The sequence below is a fragment of the Hippocampus zosterae genome, chromosome 13 (genome assembly GCF_025434085.1).
Source record: "Hippocampus zosterae strain Florida chromosome 13, ASM2543408v3, whole genome shotgun sequence".
Classification (NCBI taxonomy): Eukaryota; Metazoa; Chordata; class Actinopteri; order Syngnathiformes; family Syngnathidae; genus Hippocampus; species Hippocampus zosterae.
Window position 1 is genome coordinate 15,476,280 of NC_067463.1, and position 23,873 is coordinate 15,500,152.

The 23,873-nt window shown below is 42.8% G+C and overlaps 4 protein-coding genes across 7 annotated transcripts; 2 read left to right on the forward strand and 2 right to left on the reverse strand.

The window, feature by feature from the left end:
• Positions 1 to 1,340: 1,340 nt before the first annotated feature.
• r3hcc1l (R3H domain and coiled-coil containing 1-like) lies at positions 1,341 to 7,118 on the reverse strand. Of its 2 annotated transcripts, none has more exons than XM_052085041.1 (7): positions 6,996 to 7,118; positions 6,228 to 6,702; positions 5,127 to 5,314; positions 4,444 to 4,514; positions 3,257 to 3,352; positions 3,033 to 3,173; positions 1,341 to 2,125 (listed from the first exon to the last, which is right to left on the reverse strand). In XM_052085041.1, the coding sequence occupies exons 2-7, from the start codon at positions 6,681 to 6,683 to the stop codon at positions 2,073 to 2,075; spliced, it is 1,005 nt and encodes a 334-aa protein (XP_051941001.1). In that variant the 5' UTR covers positions 6,684 to 6,702; positions 6,996 to 7,118; the 3' UTR covers positions 1,341 to 2,072. The 2 variants fall into 2 exon arrangements, with proteins under 2 accessions (XP_051941001.1, XP_051941002.1); XM_052085042.1 differs by having other exon boundaries at positions 6,228 to 6,698; positions 6,996 to 7,091.
• On the forward strand, positions 7,067 to 13,814 carry crtac1a (cartilage acidic protein 1a). 2 transcript variants are annotated; one of them, XM_052084967.1, is made up of 14 exons: positions 7,067 to 7,103; positions 7,991 to 8,190; positions 8,285 to 8,481; positions 9,214 to 9,350; positions 9,430 to 9,586; positions 9,657 to 9,791; positions 10,219 to 10,355; positions 10,435 to 10,571; positions 11,245 to 11,327; positions 11,947 to 12,047; positions 12,119 to 12,287; positions 13,377 to 13,522; positions 13,593 to 13,632; positions 13,711 to 13,814. In XM_052084967.1, the coding sequence occupies exons 1-14, from the start codon at positions 7,092 to 7,094 to the stop codon at positions 13,716 to 13,718; spliced, it is 1,659 nt and encodes a 552-aa protein (XP_051940927.1). In that variant the 5' UTR covers positions 7,067 to 7,091; the 3' UTR covers positions 13,719 to 13,814. The 2 variants fall into 2 exon arrangements, with proteins under 2 accessions (XP_051940927.1, XP_051940929.1); XM_052084969.1 differs by lacking the exon at positions 7,067 to 7,103 and adding an exon at positions 7,293 to 7,400.
• Positions 13,815 to 14,953: 1,139 nt separating this feature from the next.
• On the reverse strand, positions 14,954 to 19,333 carry golga7ba (golgin A7 family, member Ba). Of its 2 annotated transcripts, none has more exons than XM_052085087.1 (5): positions 19,197 to 19,333; positions 16,567 to 16,692; positions 16,288 to 16,440; positions 16,118 to 16,219; positions 14,954 to 16,005 (listed from the first exon to the last, which is right to left on the reverse strand). In XM_052085087.1, the coding sequence occupies exons 1-5, from the start codon at positions 19,206 to 19,208 to the stop codon at positions 15,922 to 15,924; spliced, it is 477 nt and encodes a 158-aa protein (XP_051941047.1). In that variant the 5' UTR covers positions 19,209 to 19,333; the 3' UTR covers positions 14,954 to 15,921. The 2 variants fall into 2 exon arrangements, with proteins under 2 accessions (XP_051941047.1, XP_051941048.1); XM_052085088.1 differs by lacking the exon at positions 19,197 to 19,333 and adding an exon at positions 17,320 to 19,176.
• Positions 19,334 to 20,435: 1,102 nt separating this feature from the next.
• Positions 20,436 to 23,846, forward strand: LOC127613718 (uncharacterized). The gene has a single exon (XM_052084924.1). It carries the CDS (start codon positions 20,537 to 20,539, stop codon positions 22,598 to 22,600), a length of 2,064 nt encoding a protein of 687 aa, XP_051940884.1. The 5' UTR covers positions 20,436 to 20,536; the 3' UTR covers positions 22,601 to 23,846.
• The last annotated feature ends 27 nt before the right edge of the window (positions 23,847 to 23,873 follow it).

Sequence of the window (23,873 nt, forward strand, 5' to 3'; positions counted from 1 at the left end):
TTTCATCGAAAAACGCCTTACTACACATGGTCGTTTTTTTCGTCGAAAAACGCCTTACTATACATGGTTGGTTTTTTGGGTTAAACCGCCTTACTACTATGGTCGTTTTTTTCGGCAAAAAACGCCTTACTAAACATGGTCGTTTTTTTCCGGCTAAAAACGCCTTTGTATACATGGTCGTTTTTTTCGGGTTAAAACGCCTTACTATACATGTTTTTTTTTTCGTCGAAAAACGCTTTACTATTCATGGTCGTTTTTTTTGTTAAAACGCCTTTCTATTCATGGTCGTTTTTTTCGTCGAAAAACGCCTTACTATACATGGCCGTTTTTTTTCGTCGAAAAACAGCTTCCTTTACATGGTGTTTTTTTTCGTCTAAAACGCCTTACTATACACGGTCCTTTTTTTTGGGCTAAAAACACCTTACTCTACATGGTCGTTTTTTTTTTCGTCTAAAAACGACTCATTGTTCACTTCAAAGAGCCGAAATCCTCAGGCCTGCTCCTGAATTATTTAAATTTTTGCAACATTTGTTTATAATTGTATGTATATGTTGTTGTTTGTGTTATTATCATATGCAATTGAATAAGTAGACCATTTCAGAATTCGAAATTTGGGACACTCTCAATGCATAATGGGACTCATACTTTTCTGATCAGCGAGTCCCTGGGACTCACTGCCGGTAAACTGTAAAATAATCACTGCAGAGATTACCGCTTTTTCTGCACTCAGTGATTGACTTCTATGCAAAGTCATTTCTCAACTTGTCTTCCGTGCAATGTCATGCCTGTTGAGTGTTGATTTACTTCACATTAAGAAACTACTGCACTAAAACATTATTTCATAAATGTATATCATATGCTTTTTTGTTTTTCTCAGTATAAATGACAGGTACCCTGACTGTTCTACTCTTTGAATAAAAACAATTCATTCAAGCGTTAGGGAGTGCAAGAGGTTATGATGGAGGGGTGTTGCAAATCATGAAGACCTGCCAAGTGGTATGATAGCATTGTTTTATACATGTTCTCGGCTAGGCCAGAGCTTCAAAATCAGTCCTTGGTCCCTGGCCTTGGAGGCAAGTCCTTGGTCCTTAGCCTTGGCCTCGGAAAATTTCTCAAGTGCTTGGCCTTGGCCTTGACCTCGGAGTCAAGTCCTTGGCCTTGGCCTCGGGTTGCCGATCCTTGTAGGTGAAGGTCTTTAATTTTATTTTTAACTTCCTCATGAAACACCTTAAACTTCAGATTGGTTAATTTTCATGAACAAAACACCAGCCCAGACTCAACCTTGCTCAACGGATACTAAATCACAGATCAATTTTTCAGGAAATAAAGATCAGTCATGGTCTTCTTCCCTTCAGTATATTTCCACAAGTCTGTCAGAAAACGTTCACCTCAAGTGACTCACAGGAGTCAATGGGAGGTTCCTCATACAAGAGATTATATACATGACATGACTACCATTACTCTCTCATTTTAAACTAAAAATATACTATGCAGCATTCAAACCACAGGGCAGACGAGCTTAGAGAAAATACAGAGTACATTATTTACACGAATGGACAATGACACGCATCCACTGTATTTGACAGTGATGACGACCATCTTATCACACAAGAAATCTGACATATTTTGAAATACATTCATTGCAACTTAAGTTAAAAAAACATTAAAACTTTCACTTTTTAAAATTGTTTCTTTACAATTGTACTACAATAGTCCGGCCTGTCAAGATATGATTATAACATTATGTCCGATCATCTAAATTGTACGTGCATGTGGCAAAAGATTTCATTTTACAGAAAATCATCAGTGGATGCTTGAGACACATTGTTTCCAATAGCTTTCGGTGAATTAATGGGCCTTTGAAAAATCAAGAGTACAGGCAAATGTTGAGGTAAGGTAACCTCAGGCTAGCATCTGCCCCTGCATATATGTATAAAAAAAGAAAAAAACATGATGAGTCTTCAAACTTGAGTGATGTAACACTGCACACTTGGATAATCTTGGGACTTCAAGTCTCCAGGCGTGGCCTGAAAGGAGTCAAGCGAATCAATGCGGAGAAGCTGTCTCCCCAATCACTTTCCCTCCCAAGCATCTTCCCTCTGTTTGGCTGCCAGGCGCTTTTGTTCTGGGGGATAAAATCACAGGGACAATTAGACTTATCCATAGCGAGAAACCTTTCACGCTGGCATGATATGGGAAGCCAAATCTGTATGGCTGCTTGTGCCGCACGCAGATTTGAGCAAGACCATACACGCTGTATGACTGTGGACACAAGGACACGTGGCAGCAAGGCTGGGGACAAAATGTTCAGGACTTGATGGACTTCTGGATTGGCTCCTAAAGAGCACAGCAGGACAACCATACTAAGGACAAAGGAGCTTTTTTTTTGCTTTCCTGGCTGGTAGTTCAGTGGACAGCCACTTGTGGTTTATTGTGCCTATATACTTAAAGTTCCCGCTGTAAAGGGAAAGGCTGCTGCCCTGATTATAGACTTGCTTTGAGCCACACAACAGTGGACAGAGAGCAACTTCATTTTGCCCCAACCTGCAACGCAACCCTGCACTTGATTTGCTGAGTGGCAGAAGAGCGCCCACTTGTGGTAAACGCATGTTTATGCATGATGCAAACACTGAGTTGGTCTTTTTCTCTTTTTTTTTTTTTGCCTGGACAGACGTTAAGAAAATTGTCACCCTCTGGTGGGCTACCTACAGCAGTAGCGTGTTCCACTGCTAATTCGTGGATTCTTAAGCAATCAGTTATGGATGAGTTTTTGTTTTTTCATTGTAGACATACAAACACTCTGCGTTCTGCAGTTTTATGTATGATATTCCCACAGATCAGAAAGAAAATATATGCTTGTGAGAATTGTTGCTTGATGAAAACCTGACTATGGCAGGTGAGGAACCGTGAAAACAAAAACAGCGAATAAGTGTAGGTTTCCGTGAATAACATGGACTACGTTCCCTGGCCCGAAAAATCATCCAATGTGTGAAAATGCCGACCTGCAAATATGAACTGAGCTTTTTATCTACCTCGGGCCTCCTGGAGCTTCCTCTTCTCTGCCTCCCGCTGCTCCTTTGTTACGTTGCTTTTCACACCAAGGGCGCCGATCACAAGCCTGCGAGCCAGGGCTGCACTGGTCTGAGGTCTCTCCTTAGCAATCAGGGGGGACTCTAAAGATGGGAGGGGAAAAAACAAAACGTGTCTTCCATGACAGAAGAAATCTGATACAACTCAAAGAGTACTGTCAATTTACCAGAGAAGCTACGAGCGGTGGCCTTCGTCTCTGAAGTGGATTTGGAGAGTGGTCGCACCTTCATCAGTGGATGTTTGGATCTTAATGCCTCACGAGCTAAATAAATAAAATAACAAATGAATGCAATTTTTTTTAAAAACTTACATTTCACTCCCCCCCAAAAAATTAACAAAAACGTAACAATATTTAAGGCAACAAGATGCAGTATTTCACAGTTCATATATGAATGTGTGTCACATATAAATTAAGAGACGGCCTTTGCAAGTATTTAAAGCCAATACAAAATGACCGAACCAGTGAGGAACTTTAAGAGGTTCACTCCAGTTGCATAAAGTTGATCAATGATATAATCAAATTTCACTTGGTTGTTCAGCCGAGATCAACCAGTCCATATCCATGTTTCCTGTTGTTTAACTGTAATCAACACCATTTCAAATTCAAAACCATGCTCAGAAGAAAATATAAGTGCGGCCTTAACATTACTCGAACATGCTATACAGAAAATATGTCATACTGATCGATATTGATTTCTTTGTTTTACTATTCATGCCCTGCGATTGGCTGGCAACCGATTCAGGGTGTCCCCCGCCTACTGCCCGAAGACGGCTGGGATAGGCTCCAGCACCCCCCGCGACCCTAGTGAGGATCAAGCGGCTCGGAAGATGAATGAATGAATTGTTTTACTATTCAAAGTTCATCCATCCATTCATCATCTGAAGCGCTTTATCCTCACGAGGGTCGCGTGCGTGCTGGAGCTTATCCCAGCTGTCTTCAGGCAGCAAGCAGGGTGCACCCTGAACTGGTTTCTAGCCGATCGCAGGGCAAGCAACCGTCTCACACCTCAGGACAATTTAGAGCATCCAATCAACCTGCCAAGCATGTTTTTGGAATGTGGGAGGAAACCGGAGTACCTCGACAAAACCCACGCAGGCAAGGAGAGAACATGCTAGTCAAAGTTAAGGACTTTTATTTTCACATACAAAAGTTGATGTTTAATAAAAGGTCAACACAACTATGAAAAAGTCAAATAAACTGGTGAATATAAAGCTTAAATAATCACCTTTTTTTTTTAAACAATGCGCTCAGTAGGGCAGTGTGATATGGCTCCTCCGCAAGCGGTTACTTCTGAGTTACTAGTGCTTTACTTACCAATGCGGTTACTTCTGAGTTACTAGTGCTTTACTTACCAATAGTTGGGCTTGAAAAGAGACCGAGAGCGTGTGCGTCATCAATCCACTTGATATCAAAGCCTCTCTGTCTGAAAAGTCATGGTAAGGTGTGTGGGGGGGAAAAGTCAGCATAAACAAACCAAAAAAAAAAACAACAACAACAAAAGTTGTGAAAGCACTATATAAAATCAGCATGTATTGTATTGTATTGTATTGTAAAAGAAAACTCATACACAAAGTCAATGTCTGATCCAAAGCACTGTTGGCCAGCATTTAGCGAGTCAGGAAAAAACAGCATCATTCTGCAGCATTTTTTTTGCTGTTAATTTGAGATTTACTCGACACCGATGACTAAAGTAATGCTCAGTTTTTAATCACACTGTCACAAGAGTTTTGCACATATTTACATTATTATCATGATACAAGCTTACAGAACTGATGCAGCAGCAGTGAGAAATGTTTCGATTATGATGTTGGTTACTCAGTGAGAGTCGTAAAAGCTCTGACATTGATCCATTTTCTTAAATTTAGACCTCACAGACAGTGCTTTCTCTTTTTGATCCACCACTTGCACTGGATTACATCATGCAGGTAAAGCTAATGTTGTGAGGACAGAGAGTGTAAATGATACAATACAATACAATACATGCTGATTTATATCGCGCTTTCACAACAGCGGCTATGATGTGAAATTTACATACTGGTATCCCTGAAATAACTTGAGAAGATCCTCTGTTTTAAACTCGGGGGGAATATCATAGATCTCGATCATGTGAGAGAGGTCATCCTCACTCTGGTCCATGTCGTCATCATCAAACTGCTGCATGTTGTAGTAATCAAATCTGGCGTCCTGGATTGACGTCTTCTTTCCACCGTCACTCAAAGACAGCTGGAGAAAAGAGGATAAGGAAGAGGAATTAAAAGGTGATGATGACAGCTACTTCAATTTCCTTTGCAATCCTGAACTATTCAAATAAAAACATAAGTGTTCGTTCGGTCTATATGCTTCTAAAATACCGTATTTAAATATTTGTCAAGAATATGAGATGTTGCTAGAGGAGACCATTTACCCGGTTACACAAATAGTGAGTTTCTAATCCTGAGATCCTTGCACATCTCATTCGGGGTTGCAGTGATTTTACTGGCTACTGAGCCAAGGGGAAAGCAAAACACCTGTCAAACTTGATAAACCAAAAAAGGTATCTATAAAGATTTGAAAATGCCAATAGTGTATTTGTTTCCTTCTAGCGCATGCCCCAAGGACGGCACGTGGCCAACTGGTTAGCACCTCAGCCTCACAGTGCAGAGGTGCAGCGCTCAATTCTGGCTCGGGCCTTCCTGTATGGAGTTTGCATATTCTCCCCGTGCCTGCGTGGGGTTTCTCCGGGTTCTCCGGTTTCCTCCCACATTCCAATAAATGTGTGGCAGGTTAATGGAACACTCAAAATTGTTTCAAGGTGTGAGCGGGAATGGTTGTGTTCGTTTATGTGTGCCCTGTGACTGACTGGCAACCAGATCAGGGTATACTGTACTCCAACTAATGCCCCAAGACAGCTGGGATAGGCTCCAGCACGCCCGCGACCCTCGTGAAGAGAATCTGATTAGAAAGTTGATGGATGGATGGATGGATGGATGGATGGATGGTCTCTTTTCACTTATTACAGCCGAGTCTTGAACATGTCCTTCCCATGAACAGGGGGGGGGTTCACTGCACCACAGTTGACCGTCCTCCATCAACATTTTATAGGAACTTTACAACAATTTGTTTTAATTGTTTTCATTTTAGTTAAAGCCCTACCAACCTCTTCAAGCAATCGCTGATTGAGACAATCTCCATCATCGTTAAATAAGGTGTCCCAACTGTCTTCTTGTTCCTTTTCGTCATGAAATGATGCATTGCTAACATCAGCCGATTCAAGTTGTCCATTGGTCGTCTCCTCTGGCCCCTGCAGCAGCTCAACCTCAACAGTAGAATTTGTGTGGCCATGACCAGTCTGCATCTCCGCTCCGTGCACTCCAACAGTCTCCTTCTCATCTACTCCTCCAACTGCCTTGTTGCTCTTATTTTTGACGTTCTTGCGAGCCTTGTCTGTGTAGCGAGGCCTCGGTCTTGGTTTTACCTCTCCCTCGATGTGAGGTTTCTCTTTCGATGCGTTTACTCGTTTCTTTGGCACATAAAGAGCCTGGCTTGGCTTTTTGGACTGAGACGTCGCAGGTGTGTCTGAAGCATTGTCGTTCTTTGGTTGCTCCTTTTCCATTGTCGTGTTGTCAGTCTGTCTAGAACACAGCGACACAATTTGGTAACAGTACCATAATTAAAATACAATACCGATTAATTAGTCCTGTAAAAAACCCAGGCCATGTCCACCATAATCACTGTGGGCTAAGTACAACTAGCTAAACACTGCAAGCTAATTATCCATCTATCGAGGTTGCAATGAAGAGAACACGAGTGAAATCTCATTCCATAAACTTTCGGTTCTACACGTCACATTTCCATCAATGACATGCTGTTCTGTCCTTTACATTCAATCAATGGAGGAGGTTGAAAGGTGTCACATAAAACCTACCAGTGTTTTTATTCGCGTCAGATTTTGTCGCAGGACTGACGTAGCCAGTCTTCAGAACGCAAAGGATGGTGGGAAGTAGTGTTCCCGCAAGCCGTTATGAAACGCAGGGTTGTTTTGGAGACGATACTGTCTCAAACCTTTTTTGTTCTTGTAAGCACGTTTTAATAAAAGCTGTATTTTACTGTATTTCATTAACGCGGTGTACAATAAACTATTCATTCCTGACAATTGGCATTATTTATCTTATTTATGCTCGGCAGCAATGTCCTGCAATTTGATTGGCTAACTGTTCCACTCTTTCATAAACTCACATAGTACAATTGTGTAATCCTTCGCTCATGCATCATCGCTGGTGAAAATCTGAACAGAATCTGTTTTATCTCCACTCACGGGTAGATCTGACAGGTGGGACAGTAAGAATGTTTGTTACGTTTTTTGTTTTTATTTTATTGACTGCACGAGGCTCCTTTGGAAATAAATGAAGATTCTTCATTTATACGCTTATCTAATTTGATAATTGTGATCGAATTTGATCTCACTATGGCAGAGGCGGGCAGGCGTGCATGCGATGAAAACGTCAATGTTTGAATGCGAGAGTTCAGCACAGATTTGCCGTTGTTGTGAAAGCGCTATATAAATCAGCATGTATTGTATTGTATTGTATTTTTCAAACTTTAGCATTGTGTAATGTTGCAAGACATGTCATGTGTGTTGTATGTTATGGATGACGCGTTTCTCTCAAACTTTGTAGTGAGTGCCTCTGTTCAGAAGAAAATACCTTAAAATCCACCATTCTTGGGCGATCCTTCATTCAGAGGTTGATGTGAGCCTTAAGTAAAGATGTCAACGGGTATGAAGGATGGTTATTTTTGAGAAAGGACGAAGGGACGATGACAGAAGGGTACCAAGGTCGCGGACGGTGGACAAACCGGCAAAATAGGGTAAAATCCCCAATTCTGACAATGATCATTCATACTTTCTCTTTGCATCACCAGAATACAGAAATGCGGGCTACGGGATTGTTGGTCCTTCTGATCGTACTGTGGGAGCAATCCCTCTCTCAGAAACCAATGTTCCAGGAAGTTACACAGACCATCCTTCCGACTGACAGGCTGCACAATCCAACACAGCTCAACTATGGGATGGCAGTTACAGATGTGGATGGTGATGGCGACCTCGAAGTAGTAGTGGCTGGGTGAGTGAAAGGGGTTTGAAGCTGAAAGGCTGCCATGTGAATAATGGCAGTTTGTCTGTATCTGGATTGTTCACAATTTTCATTCTACCTTCAGATACAATGGGCCGAACCTGGTGTTGAAATACGACCATACTCAGAATAAACTGGTAAACATTGCTGTCGATGACAGTACCTCACCTTATTATGCTCTGAGGGATGTTGCTGGGAACGCTATTGGGGTCACGGCCTGTGATGTGGATGGAGATGGACGGGAGGAAATCTACTTCCTCAACACAAATAATGCCTACTCGGGTACATGTAATTATTAATCGCTCATCAATCCATTTTCTATTGTCCCTCATCCTCATAAGGGTTGTAAGTGAGCTAGAGCCAATTACAACTGACCAGTCAATTGCATGGCACATCCACAACCATTCACACCGACGGAAAATTTAGAGCAGTGGACAAACGTTTGTGCTTAAGGGCCATATTTTTAAAACGGACAGATGGGCCAGGTCAAAGGTCAGACCCTTAAATGAGGTACAAGAAAATAGTTACATGTGTGTATATTATACTGTATGTAAAATAGCTGTAAAATATTATTCTTCATGAATATATATACAGTATGGCAACCCGGTGATCCAGTGGTTAGTGGTCAACCTCACACTGCAGAGGTACCGGGTTCAATTCTAACTCCGGCCTCCCTGTGTGGAGTTTGCATGTTCTCCCCGGGCCTGCGTGGGTTTTCTCCGGGTGTTCCGGTTTCCTCCCACATTCCAAGAACATGCGTGGCAGGCTGATTGAACACTCTGAATTGTCCCTAGGTGTGAGTATGAGCGTGGATGGTTGTTCATCTGTGTGTGCCCTGCGATTGGCTGGCAACCGGTTCAGGGTGTCCCCCGCCGACTGCACGAAGACGGCTGGGATAGGCTTCAGCACCCCCATGACCCTTGTGAGGATAAGTAGATCGGAAAATGGATGGATGGAGGAATAGATATATATTTCGCATGCAGAAAATAAAATGATAATTGACAATTATTGCAGGACACGCCACTTACTTTGACAAGCTCTTCAAATTTCGTAATGGTCGCTTTGAGGATCTGCTCAGTGACGCGCTCAATGTGCGCCGTGGTGTTGCCAGCCGCATGGCTGGGCGTTCTGTGGCGTGCGTCGACAGAAAGGTTAGTGGCACTCCACCTCGCACGTTTCCTCCTGATCTTCTTTTCAAACCATGCCTGCTTCTTACATGTGTTCCTTAAGGGAACGGGTCGCTACTCAGTCTACGTGGCAAACTACGCCAGCGGCAACGTCGGACCGCACGCACTCTTAGAGATGGACGTGGCTGCCAGTGATGTAGCAAATGGCGTTATCGCCCTGTCTGATGTCGCTGTCACAGCTGGAGTCAATAAGCTCACAGGTCTGAAAATGAATGCGTGATGTTTTGAACTTTCGAGGGACTTTTGATTCACAGTGTCATTTTGATGCAGGTGGACGCGGGGTTGTGGTCGGACCCATCCTCAGCGATTCAAAGTCTGATGTTTTCTGTGACAATGAAGGAGGACCCAACTTCCTGTTCAAGAACAATGGAGATGGGACTTTCATTGACATTGCCAGGCAAGCAGGTGATCACGACTGAAAACGAGGTTGACTTTGGGTGCAACTTCATTTCATTTTCATAACTACACTTCAGTGGTTAATATGGTTAAGCCGTGGGAAAATGACATGTTCTCCCATTCTCGCTGGGTTTTCTGCTGATAGTCCATCATTCTCCCACATTACAAAAACATGCACGTTAGTTTATTGAAAATTCCAAATTGTACGTGTGGGGAATGTGAGTGTGAATGTCTGTTTGTCTAAATGTGCCCTGCGATTGGCTCTTGACCCATCCAGGGTCTTAAAAAAATCAGCTGGGATAGACACCAGCTCACCCACAACCCAAATGAGAGCAAAAATATTGATTGATGGAAGAATGGCACCTCCAAGGTTCAAGTCCAATGTTCTCTTTGCAAAAATGTGAATTATAGCTTGACTCTGTGTTGACCCATCAAGGTGTGGAGGACAGAAACCAACATGGTAGAGGAGTAGCATTGGCTGATTTCAATGGTGATGGGAAGACAGACATTGTCTACGGTAACTGGAATGGCCCACACAGGCTCTACCTGCAGGGCAGCAACTCAAATTTCAGGGTAAGTAAGGAGTATTGGACAGTGGAGTGAACCGTGAAGTTTAAAAAAGCACTGAATTTGACAAATATCCTCCTTGCAGAATATCGCAACTGCAGTATTTGCCTCCCCCTCTCCGATTCGCACAGTTATAGCAGCTGACTTTGATAATGATGGGACACTTGAAGTATTTTTCAACAATATTGCCTACAGAGGCAATGCCCCCAACAGGCTCTTCGGGTGAGTCCAAATGTTCAATTTAAAAGAGGTATCCAACATTTACTAATTTAATACATAAGGTAAGTCTTTATTTTAAATTGTTATGGCTATCAATAATATCACAATGCTGCCCTATTTGACATATTAAAAACATAATTTATGCAGTATGAAACTGAAGAATAGGGAACTCGAGTTCAAAACTTTTTTTTGTCGTTTTATTTGAAAAAATACACATTTCTCTCATAATACTTAACAAGGTGGGTGGTGGAGCCATTGGTTGCTACGATATCTTTGCTGTCCACGGGTATCCGTGCTAGTCCACTTTGACCTGTGCAATTATTTTCGTTTCTTTTCTTGACATGCAGTGTCACAAATGATGTTTCAAAAACGTTGGTGACCCCTGCTCATTATTGTCGATAGTTAATGTAAATGTGAGCAATAAGCACTACACAAAATGGAACGGTTTTGCTGTGTGTATACCAATAATGGGATACACATGGTTGTCATCTCACAGCTATAATACAACATGAAACTAATGCAAAACCGGGGAAAGAGACATCCTGTTAAAAAGTAAAAATTGTCACATTATCAGCAACGTTATCAATATTTTATGTGGTTTAGAGGTAACAATACGAGTCATTGCCATAACAGGATTATTCTGGCTCTACTTTTGACTGTGTGTGTGTGTTTGTAGGGTGTCAAGAAGAGCGAATGCTGACCCTTTAATCCAAGAACTTCATGTGGGAGATGCTGCAGAGCCTCAAGGCAGAGGAACAGGTCTAAAAAAAAATATTACTGTCACGTTGTGCCCGAAGCGATAGAATGATCGCTCCGTGCACAACAAAATAAGGTAGAGGATCCCCGAAATAGCAGACACAGAAAGATGTTTGTCAAAGAACAAAAGGAGTCTTAAATATGAACACAAAATAACCCGACAGGGAGAATAACAAAAAGCGCTGGTCAAAATAGGGACCAGGGATTAAATAAAAGGACAACAGAAAACGCTTGCGGAAAAAGATAGCAAGGAGGGTCAGATTAGACAATGAAGATAAATTTCATTCGCAAGAGGAACAACGACGCGTAATAACAGCCACAAGGCTAAGAGGCAACGAATCAAATGCAAGTAGAAATAGGGCGAGAGAAATTTTGGCACGGCGTGGAATTCTCCGGCAGTAAGTCAACTGCCAGAGCGCACAAATAAAGCCAGTGTAATTAGTCCCTAATGGGTGACAGGTGTGTAGGATGACAACAGGGCCTGCCCCCTGCTGGCCAACACGGGACGTGACAATTACTAGGCCGCATTCTGTATTTTCCCCATAGTTTTTCGGTGTCGCAACTGTTCATCTCACACACACGGTAAGCTTGTTTTGTAGATTTCGTTGCCTTTTTTCACCAGGCGGCACCGTGACTGATCTCGATGGAGACGGTCAGTTGGACCTTCTGCTGGCACACGGAGAGAGTTCAGCGCAACCAATCTCTGTCTTCAAAGTCACGCAGGTGTGCGGGTGTTTGTTTATGATCGACTCACCCGGTCCGTTTTTATCCTAACCTGTCACCGCGGTTCTCAGGGCTCGACAAATAAATGGCTTCGAGTCATCCCTCGTACACAGTTTGGCTCGTATGCACGAGGTGCTAAGGTAACAGTCTTCACCAAGAAGAGTGGAGCTCATACACGCATCATTGACGGAGGATCCGGGTACCTGTGTGAAATGGAACCCGTTGCTCATTTTGGTTTAGGTAAGAGTGCTGTAATGACTTGAAATGAAGCCAATTCAACATGGGCCATTAATATGTTGTTTGTTGAGCCATGAAGGCATTCAGACTTTTAAAGCTAGGAGAAAAGAGTCTGAAGAACCTTAACTAAGACGAGTTGAAATGAAATCAATGTTTTCTCATGGTATTACTGAAGTGTTAACCCTTTCATGCACCGTGTAACCTGATAGCATGATAAGCTGTCAACTGTAGTAACCGCCACCCCTGAAAAGGTTAAATTATAAGACACCAATAACAGAACAAATAAGCCATTGGATTCATAAAGTATAAAACATCTGAAAATATAACACAACGATAACAGAAGAAATTAATACTATTTCCAACATAGCAATACAAATAAAATCCATCCATCCGTTCTCTGTATGGTATCTTCACTGCGGTAGTGGGTGTGCTGGAGCCGAGAATAGTTAAAACAGCTAATAAGATGAAGTTAAGTGAATCTCATTGATAGAGCTCATCCATCCATCCATTTTCCGATCCGCTTTATCCTCACAAAGGTCGCGGGGGCGTGCTGGAGCCCACCCCAGCCGTCTTCGGGCGGTAGGCGGGGAACACCCTGAACCGGTTGCCAGCCAATTGCAGTGATCGAGCTTTAAAAATCTTAAGTGTTTTAAATTGAAAACAATACACAAATACCTTGTCATTTGACTTTTTAGTGCAATAGTTGCAAATAAGTGAAGAGAAATAATATATTTAAGCTCAGCCAGCCTTTGAATCACGATTTATCCCAGTGCTTAAAAAAAAAAAATGGTGTCTTTGGTTTGACATGGCGAAAACTTCTGAATGCACTGGGAGTTTGAGTGTTCGCCTCACTGTGTCAAAATACACCTAAATGCCATATGTCCCTTGTAATTTACTAAATAGACACAAAATACCCTGTAAAATTACAGTTATAAATAAATGCAAAAAAGGGTCTTGGTGCACACCAACAAAGAGTTAGTGAATAGCTTGGCAGTTCTCACAAAAGTGCTCAATGCTTTTAAATTCTACTTTCCAGTATTAATAATAATTGCAAAATATTGTTGCGTGTGATATTGTGGTGATGATTTTTAGGAAACGATGATGTGTCGGTGTTGGAGGTCTCTTGGCCTGATGGTAGCTTCATCACACGTGTCCTTCAGCCTGCCGAGATGAAATCTGCGGTGCAAGTAGCATATCCCAGGGACGCAGAATTGTCTACGCTTGCCAATGACACAGAGGTAGACGTTATCCTTTTCAATTCACTTTCTTTCAAATGTAAATATTGTACTATCTACTTTTTTTCCCCAGTGTGGTCAAGGCTTTACTGTGAAGAATGGCCGCTGTAGAGGTAGGCCTTTTTTTCCAGTTAAGTTATTCAATTTCAAGTAATTTCTTTCTTAATTTTCTTTTTTTCATGTTTTTACAGGCATCTGAGGATGTTTTTCATACGATCCGCCTTGCCTTGCCAAGCCATGTTTTTATTCTCTACGATGAGTAGTCTTCTATTTTTTATGTTATTGCACTACGAAATGTTTAAAATGTTCATTTATCATGAGTAGAGTATTACAGTCTTACTTCACAAGTCAAGTCAAGTCAACAGTATTTATAGAGCACTTTCAAACAGCCATCGCTGCATACAAAGTGCTGTACATGGAGCGATTTAACATACAGAATAAACAATAAGACGAATCGGTAATAAAGTTAGAAACAAATCTAAGTCATGCTGAGTCGAACGCCAAAGAATACAAGTGAGTCATTTCATGATCACATGCCCCTGTGTCGGTCTTTCTTGATGTTTTTGTCCTCCTATGTGTTCTTGCTGCCCTCCATCTCAGCACTGGCTTCTTTTTTCAGTATCCACGCCACTTCCAGCTCACGGTTGAAGGCCTCCAAATTCATTCATTCATTCATCTTCCGAGCCGCTTGATCCTCACTAGGGTCGCAGGGGGTGCTGGAGCCTATCCCAGCTGTCTTCGGGCAGTAGGCGGGGGACACCCTGAATCGGTTGCCAGCCAATCGCAGGGCACACAGAGACGAACAACCATCCACGCTCACACTCACACCTCGGGACAATTTAGAGCGTCCAATCAGCCTGCCATGCATGTTTTTGGAACGTGGGAGGAAACCGGAGCACCCGGAGAAAACCCACGCAGGCCCGGGGAGAACATGCAAACTCCACACAGGGAGGCCGGAGCTGGAATCGAACCCGGTACCTCTGCACTGTGAAGCCGACGTGCTAACCACTGGACTACCGGGCCGCCTGGCCTCCAAATTTCAGATGGTTTTATTCCTGTTCATTCCTTAATAGGCCTGAGAAGCCTTTAGACTTGAAGGCGGCAATTATACAAGATCCTTTTTCCACCTTTGCATGTTCTCTTGAGTCATGTCCTGGTGTATGTTTTGTGCATCAATGGGAACTGGGTGTGTCGCAGTTTTACTATTATTAACGAGCTACATGAAGGGAAGACTCATGTCCCCCAAAGGTCACGTAAATTTGGTTCTATTTTAACTCCCCTGTTAATTATATGCTCCATCCACTGTATTCACTCCTGTGGTGGCATTTGTGTAAAAAAAAACAACAAAAAGTTCATTGACAATACATTTTTACTTGCTGTTCATAAAATCTGCAAAAAATGTTGGACAGAGAAAAATAAAGGCAAGTCAATGTATTTGTGATTAAATTGTATTTATTTGACAGCTGTCATTATCACTTCATTGCCATGTGTATCAAACAATTAAGCTGCACCAACGTTTGAGTCTGAACAAAAATGTCATCGACATAATTGAGACATTCGCACGAATGAGCCCCTTTTTGGCAAATATTTGTCTTTGGAGGTTTAGTCAGGTCACTATTTTGCAAACTGTATGTGTAATTCAACATATGACAGGAAGACTATTTGAGTAGGTACTACTTTGTCTCGCATGCTCATCTTTGCTACTACGTTCCTTGCATAAATAACATTTGGGAAGAATTGATCTTAATCAGAGAAACAGGTTTTATTTTAAACACCTGTGAATTTTTGTATGTTGAAAATGGAAGACTTGCTACATTATATACATGGTTGAATGTCATTCATCTGCTACGAGACAACGTGATACAGTGTCTTGATATTGTCTGGACTTGGTTTTGATCTATAGCATCGAGATCTAGGAAAGGTTGGGTGATATGTACAGTATACTCACACTTTCATGTCAAAGCCACGTATAAAATATTTAAAAGCCGGTGTGATTGTGCCTGGTTAGTTATTTTGAATGTCGGTCTACTTCCAGTTTAATTTCTCACAAGTTTTGTGGTTTGAATACATCTACTTGCTTCAGGCCCCTCACGTGTGAGATAACACATAACTAAAATTAAAAAATACAGAAAGAAAACAAAGTCCAATCACATCAAAAATAACCAGTAATTCATTTCAACGAATGACTAAAGTGCACATTATGCATGTTCGAAATGCATTACAACTACCGATAATGTAAACGCAGCTGAGGAGAAACACGTCTTTCTTAGGTAACATCTTGTGGGCTCTTTGTGTTAGCAAAGTGAAGCCATGGAAACAGGTAGGAACGGTTCAAATGTCCAAAGGTTCTTCTCGATGGTGATGAGTGATCAGAGGGACATTGCTTTGCCAGATGTAACCAGTCATCGAGCTGTGCTGCTGGACACAGAGCTGCTCCCTGAGCTGCAGCCGCTGGAGCCCCTGTCTTCATAGATGGAAATCTCTATCTGGGGAAGGCCGTTAGGGACTGAGAGCGTGTCACAAGGGTACGCTTATATTAAGTCGCAATCGTTCCAGTTCTTAAATACAGGTACATGGACAAACAGTGAGTAAGGATACAACTCGCATTCCCCTCTCGATGGGATCAGTAATGAGCAGACCCCTGGGAGCATAGATCTTTTCATTCTGCTCCTGAATGTACTTGGCAATCTTCTTCAACACCTGCAGCGGAGAAAATTGTTTTTTTTCGGGGGGGGCCACAGATGAAATGTTCATAAACCTTTTTTCACCTTTTCATAGCGTGTCTCCATGCAGAGGAAGATAAGATATGCTGTGGCGCAGGCCAGACAGCCTTCCAGGTAAGACTGGCCTCCGATCTTTTCTGCTTCTGTGTAGTAGTTATTGAGGGTTTTCACGGTGTCCTCAAAGAGAGTTCGTTCAATCTGCCCACATGAACAGATCAATGAATAGAATCAATGAATTTTGCTGAATGCAAAATATTGTGCAGCGCAGAAGTCAATGGACAACATAACATGTAAGGTGCACACAAAGGTATCACATGCTCTCACCCTGCTCTCAAGCTCAGAAGGGAACTTGGTCTGGAACTTACAGGTGGTTCCCTCACTGTAGTCTCTCTGGATGAAGACTTTGTTGGCCAGGGATGCACTGTGCCTCAACTCCTGTAAATTGTGGAACTAAGGAAGAGAAATCACATGTGCCCGTGGTGAGGGTTAATTCTGTTTTATACTGGGAATCAACAACTCAGCTTATAAGATGCAAAACCTTTGCTACAATGTTATAACCGGGCGAGTGAGTTGCAAGTACATTTACTCACTAACCATCCATCCATTTTCTAATCCACTTATCCTCACAAGGATCGCGGGCGTGCTGGAGCCTATCCGAGCTGTCTTCGGCCAGTCGCCGGGGGACATGCTGAACTGGTTGCCAGCCAATCGCAGGGCACTCATAGACGAACAGCCGTTCGTGCTCACAATCACAACTCGGGACAATTTAGAGTGTTCCATCAACTTGCCACGCATGCTTTTGGAATGTGAGAGGAAACTGGAGTACCCAGAGAAAACCCACACGCAGGTACGTGGAGAACATGCTTTCAGATACAACCACCATGGATTCAAATAAAAAGAAATCACACATGTAATTGAAGTAGACTAATTTATGATGTTTGACACAAAAGTGACATTTAGATATCACAACCATTTTATAATACACCACCGTACACCAATGATGTCTTTCATACTGCAGTGCACACTCACTAGAACAGATTGTACACATATATTTCTACACTATGTGTATGTGTGTACCATATGATACTTGCTCTTGAGCGATCATTATGATGTCGTGTTCTTCGACGTGATCTTTTAAACAGTTCCCATGGGAAGGACGCCTCTACTTCTCTCTTATTTCACCAGTTCAGGAGAACTGTATGCAAATAGTAGCTGTTGTTTTGGTCTTCTAACGTGTAGGATGTTATAGGAGAGGCAGACAGTGCATGATTATCCATTTGGGCTCCGCAAGGTGCTGGAGAGAAGCCCAGCGTTGGATACATTATCCTTTGCTGGCACTTCCAGTCTCTCTCTCTCTCTTTCTCTCTCTCTGTCTCTCTCTCTACTAGGAACAAAAGCTCAAGGCATGTTATGGCATATTGTGAAGCCAGTGAGGTCATGCAAAATGTGGGGTTTCACAAAATATTTTTTTCATTGTAGTTTGTGCCTTAATGTTCTATATCAGTGATTCCCAAATGGTGTATTATGGGAGATTATCAGGTGTGCCATGGGAAATGACACAATTTCACTTAATAGGCCCGAAAAAGATTTATTCACAACTAATATTCTATATTTGTTCCTCGATGTATGCCAGCGACATAGTGACAGGCAGAACAATTGAATGCTCTCTCTTTCGCAATATGGCAGAAGATAAGGCTGAATTATTTATATTTCGTTTTCTGATTGAAATGTTCGATTTTCCGACTACACAAATGGGAAAGCCAAAGCTGTTTTTAGTGCTCTTATCCCACGGATATACATATGAATGGATTAACTATGCCACTTACTCGCCGCAGCAAGAAGCGACACCGCCGGCAGCCATGTTACGTTTCCATTTGTGAAGCGCGCCAAACTTGAATACATTGATTTCTCCGCCAAGTTTCCATGTGATTTTCTGTCACGGTGTGTGCCTTAAGGTTGCACCAATAAATCTGGCAGAAACGCTACATGCACATTAAATCAGTTAAGAATGTGATTGTAACTTTTCTCTTAAAGGTTTCTCTCCTCCCTGTCCCTGCTCTGGTGGTGCTCGCTGTGACCGTCACGACTGGGTGCCGTGCCTGTCCTCCATCTCTCTAACAGCGCAAATCCTGGGAGTGACATCTGACGCTCATACCTGGGCCTTGCATCACCATGTAAGGTCCGGCATCTTGGCCACCCACCTGAACGTCCTGGTAAAGCCCCCTGTGCTTGCCGACCTGGCTGCCCTCCTCCCATCTGATGTCTCAGAAGCCCACCAGACTGCTCTCCAGGGGCTGGACTCTTACACTCGCTTTAGTGTTCTTGCCCTTGCATTATTAAGAGTAATCACTTTTGATTTTCTGTCATATTTGTAGGTGTTCCTGCACATAAGTGAATATTGTTGCGAATCTTGATTTGAAAAAAAAAATCTGAATTGAAACAAAAATGTAATATCTGCCAATAAAATTGCAAGTACATCTACTACACTCGTGTGCCGTGAGATTGGTCGATAGCATCTAACCTCGAAAGAAAAAATGTGGCCTCTGTCCGTGGTGCTGAAACTGTTATGTTTGGATGCGTCCACTCTTGGGACGCTGTCATCGGATTATGTGGACGCTCAATGCATAAAAGCACCCCGCTTAACATTTAGGCGAGGTTTGCGTTTATTAAAACGACGTGCAATATCCGCTTGCATTCAGAACAGGCGAGTTAGCCTTCCTGTTTGACAAGGTTGGTAAGAGTAGAAAACAATGATATTTGGGCGAAACTAGCCAAGTTAAAAGGAGAATGCCCTCGCGTGTCCTGATTCCACAAACACCGCGTAGGCTTGTTGGTTCCAACCGTGTCCAGTCAACGAGATCATACGCAGACGTTATTTTATCCGCAAATGTTGCTGGCAGTGGCTACGCTGAGCATTAAAAAGCAGGATAAGGAGCACATCGTGCCAGTCTTACCTCAGTCGCCATGTTGCTGTTCGAGACCCGCGTGTGCCGACGACTGACACGGGACAGATTAAATGATGGGGGAGGGGCTAGTCAGCAGCGCTATATGCTTTTATTTATCTGGATGTTAACTAAATCCCAGTGACGTCAGTCATCTACAGATGTTCACATTTTGCTCTGTTATCAATGGTAAAGTGGCATATTTTAATATTTTAAGATGGTCAATCAATGTGTTGGGTATTAAGGCAACAACAACAACAACAACAACAATAATAATAATAATAATAATAATAATAATAATAATGATAATAATGCACTCTTTATAGGCATGAATGCGAATGTTTTGTTTTTTTATGTGTCCTGAAACTGGCTGTCAAATTCAGGGTGCATCCTGCTTCTCGGTCAAGGTCAGCTAGGATATGCTCCAACTCACCCATACTCAGGTAAGAGCGCTATGGAGGATGAAGGATCAGAATTAATAGCCCATGACTGGGAACTGAACAGGCCTGTGTACTATGGCCACAGTGTTATAAGAAGCAGTGACCTACATTTACAACATACAATCTAAGATTTGTTCCATTATATTGCACTTGCCCCCGACAGTCTAGTCAGAAACAAGAAGCTGACAGTATTGTAAGCTTCTTGTTTGACGTTAAAAGGCATAACTAAATAAACAGTGGCCATATGGCAAAAATGTGTTTGCAGATTGAAGCAATGAAATCCTAATTTTAAAAACTAATTACTAAATAAATACCAACAAAAGGAGAAAAAAATCCTACTAAAAATGTCAAACAGCCTATCTATTGTGGAAAAGTCTCCGACATGTATATATTATTTAAGTTAAATACTACAGTATATTAAATAATTTAACACATAGTGATTGAATTGCTAAATCGGTGAGTATGAATTTCTTCATTCCTTGTGGTTCCGTTTTTTTTCTTTTCTTTTTGTCGTCTGACTGCGTTCCGAGATGATCTCCTTGTCAGGGGCAGGTGTGCAGGGTGGCCCTGTGTTGCCAAGGACACACAATAGTCAGCTGGAGTTGTCTTGCTTGGACGAAGAACTCGGAAAACCGAAACCTCGAAATCTCGGAAATAATTAACTTCCTCTTGAAAGCAAAACGTGCAATACAGTATTCATTAACAATACATCGTGGAGGGCAAACAGGAACAGCGATAACACCGTACGACCAATAGGAGGCAGCACCTGATCAAAACGTTTTGCAGTCTGCCAGAAAAAAAGTCAACGAGAACGAGTTGAAGTAAAAGAAGAAGACGATTACACAGAAGAAACAGGAGGAAGAAAACATTGATACATCAGCTATCGAGATCAAATAGCGTTTAAGTTTTATCATGAATCACGTCGACTTTTTGCTGTGCGTGCATTTTAGTAAATTGCAGTTGGAAGAACAGTTGGAAATAAAACGCTTAGGGCCGCACAGACCAGAAGACTTTGTACTGCTTCAACATGGAGATATGGTGACCCGCACCTTCAAAAAAGACTGGTTCGAAAAAAAGAAATGGCTAACCGCGAGCACGACCAAAAGCGCACTCTTTTGTTTCCCCTGTCTTCTTTTTGGTGGTTTGGACTCCGTATGGGCATCGATCGGCTTCAAAGACATTAAACATCTGTCCGAAAGAACGGCCAAGCACGAGAGCTCCTCGTCACACCTGAGATGTGCCATGAAGTTGGGTTTACTTGGGCTGCCCGCAGTGCAGACGCCCATCGGTGACGCCGATCGGCTTGCCACCGAGGAACACAACAGACTAACCGGGGAGAATCGCTATGTTCTGGACAGACTGGTTACCTGCGTTAAACTTTGTGGCAAGTGTGAAGTGGATTTGCACGGTCACGACGGAACACTAAACGCGGCTCTCTTTAGCTGCATATTTGAGACCATGTGTGAGGGAGACACCAGGCTCAAAAGACACTATAACGCGCAGCCTTTCTTTCATTTGTCTTTAAGCACCATTCAGGACGAGCTACTGGACTGCATGTATGAGGTCTACAGGGAGGAAGTGGACAAACAATTGCAACAGACTCAGTTTGTTGGTCTGCAGGTCCATGAAATTACTCATGTCTCGTGCAATTCTCAAATGGCCATCGTGTTGAGATATGTGGTGAACAACACTCTTATCGAGAGATTCCTTGAGTTAATCGAAGTCACGGATAAAACTGCCTTTGGCCTTTCCGACGCCATCCAACAAGTTCTCGAGCCCTTGCATCTGGCTGAGAAACTTATCGTGCAAACCTATGATGGAGCTGCCATGCTGAGTGATGGCGAAGGCAGCGTGCAAACCCTGATGCGTTTAAAGTACCCAAACGCAGTGTTTGTGCATTGCTACTCCCACCAGTTAAATGTTACCCTGCAGCAGGCGTGCGCATCTCGAATCCGTGAGCTGAAGGTGTTTTTTGCTGATTTGTCTGGCTTTGCAACCTTCTTCACGCCGCCCACAAGAGCAGCTGCCCTGATGAAGGTGTCGTACAACGACATCCAGCGACCACGGTGGAACTTTCAAAGCAGAACAATTAACGCTGTATGGGATAGCCAGGATGCCATACTGGAGTGTTTGGATTGCATTCGCACTCAGCCGGGATGGGACAGTGTGACTGTCGGCGAGGCATACGGCCTATCCATGCATTTGAGAGACCCCAGGTTTCTCCAGCTGCTGCATTTCTTCGCGGAAGTCATGCCGGAAGTGGACGTGCTACAGAACATCCTGCAGAACCGTGAGATTGATGGCTCGATTGTGAGATGCGCTGTGGAGAACTTCATCGCCAACGTGAAGGAGGTGAGAGAGAGGGCACACGTGATCGCCGACCACGCTGGCGATGGCGAACCCAAGCGCAGGAAAACCAACACGGCTGAAGTTATGAAGGAGGCTTGTGACAACATGATTGCGCAAGTGGAGGAACGGTTCTCCAACAGTGACTACCTCATTGCAGCGCAGCTCGTGGACTGCTCACTTTTCCCCAAATTCGCTGCTTCATTCCCGGTGGCCCAACTCAGCTGTGCTATCAAGCTGTGGCCTTCGGCGCTTAAGAACAAGGAAAAGTTACAAAGTGAACTCAATATTCTCTACCAACACAATCAGCTGTACGCGGGCAAATCTGCGCTTTCTCTCCTTCAGACTATTAGTGAAAGTGGCCTACAAGACATCTTGTCCGAAACATGCATTCTGTTAAACATCTTCCTCGCAACTCCCATGGCGTCCCCTGAGCCTGACAGGAACCATTCAGCAATGGAAAGGATACACACATTTGCAAAAAACACGCTAGGAAAAGAGCGATGGAATGCTCTTTGTATGCTTTCCAATGAAAACCAATTTATCCAGGAACTGGTTGATTTCAACAGAAAAGTCATGGACAAGTTTGCTCGTGCAAACAATCACAACATTTCATTTCTGTTCAAGTAAATTAGTTTTCTTATTGTATTTTAAATCTGTGATTAATAATTTTGATGAATGTACGGTAAGTCATTGAGGTGTCCAAATGTTGGCCACTTTCAGAACACCTTTGTCATTTTAGATGTTCTGCTACAGTGATTTTTTTTCTTACACTTACTCAAATTTAAGTTAGTTTATTAAGCACGCGTTAACATGAATATTAAAAAGTGCCCTAACTTGGCTCTCGCTAACCGGAAAATGTAAAGATTCCATAATATTCACACACAACAGTTTCACTGTTCCTTAAATATGAACTACGTAGATGTTGAATTTTGCAATGATGTTGTAATGGCACTGCAAAATCTTTCAATTTCTTATTTGAAACTGGCAAAATTTGTAAATTGGAACACGAAGGACATTTGGGTGTCCGGACACCCTCAACAGCATCATTTGCTCATCCTCTTCCGTTTCTACGCCGCTAGCTGCTCCTCAATGTTCTGATTGATTGTTGTTTGGCGTCCAGTCCAGGGTGAGCAGGCACTCGCCCATAGTTAGCTGGGGCAGGCTCCAGCACGCGCATGACCCGACTGAGGAGTGGTATTGGAGATGGACAGCCGAAGGTTTGAAATTTTGTTGTCCATGTATACTTTTAGGGCAGCCCGGTAGTCGAGTGGTTAGCATGTCGACTTCGCAGTGCAAGCTACCAGTTAAATTCCAGCTCGGCCTTACGGTGTGGAGTTTGCATATTCTTCCCATGCTTGCGTGTGTTTTCTCCGGTTCCTCTGGTTTCCTCCCACATTCCAAAATCATGCATGGCAGGCTGATTGAACACTCCCTAATTGTCCCTAACTGTGACTGTGAGCACAAATGGTTGTTTGTTTCTGTGTGCCTTGCGATTGGCCGGCAACCAGTTCAGGGTGTCCCCCGCCTACTGCCCGAAGATAGCTGGGATATAGACTCCGGCACCCCCCACGGCACGAGTGAGGATAAAGCGGTTTGGAAAATGAAGTATATTTTTACATATTGTGTGACTCCTTATCTATGTAAACTGTTGCAACTTTTTTTTGGTATTCATTCTTAACCACAAACATATACTGTAGAGCCAAGTTGTTTTTGAATAATGTTCACTGCTGTTTGTTCATGTGTTAAAAGTACATCAGAGGTTAAGAGTAGTAGAATATATTACATGTTTGCAATTCAAGTTGCCTCACCATTGTTTCCTATATAAAACTCATTTTATATCGAAGAAGTGGAATAAATGTATACACGTTCCTGAGTTCCACAGTCATTTTGATGTATTCAG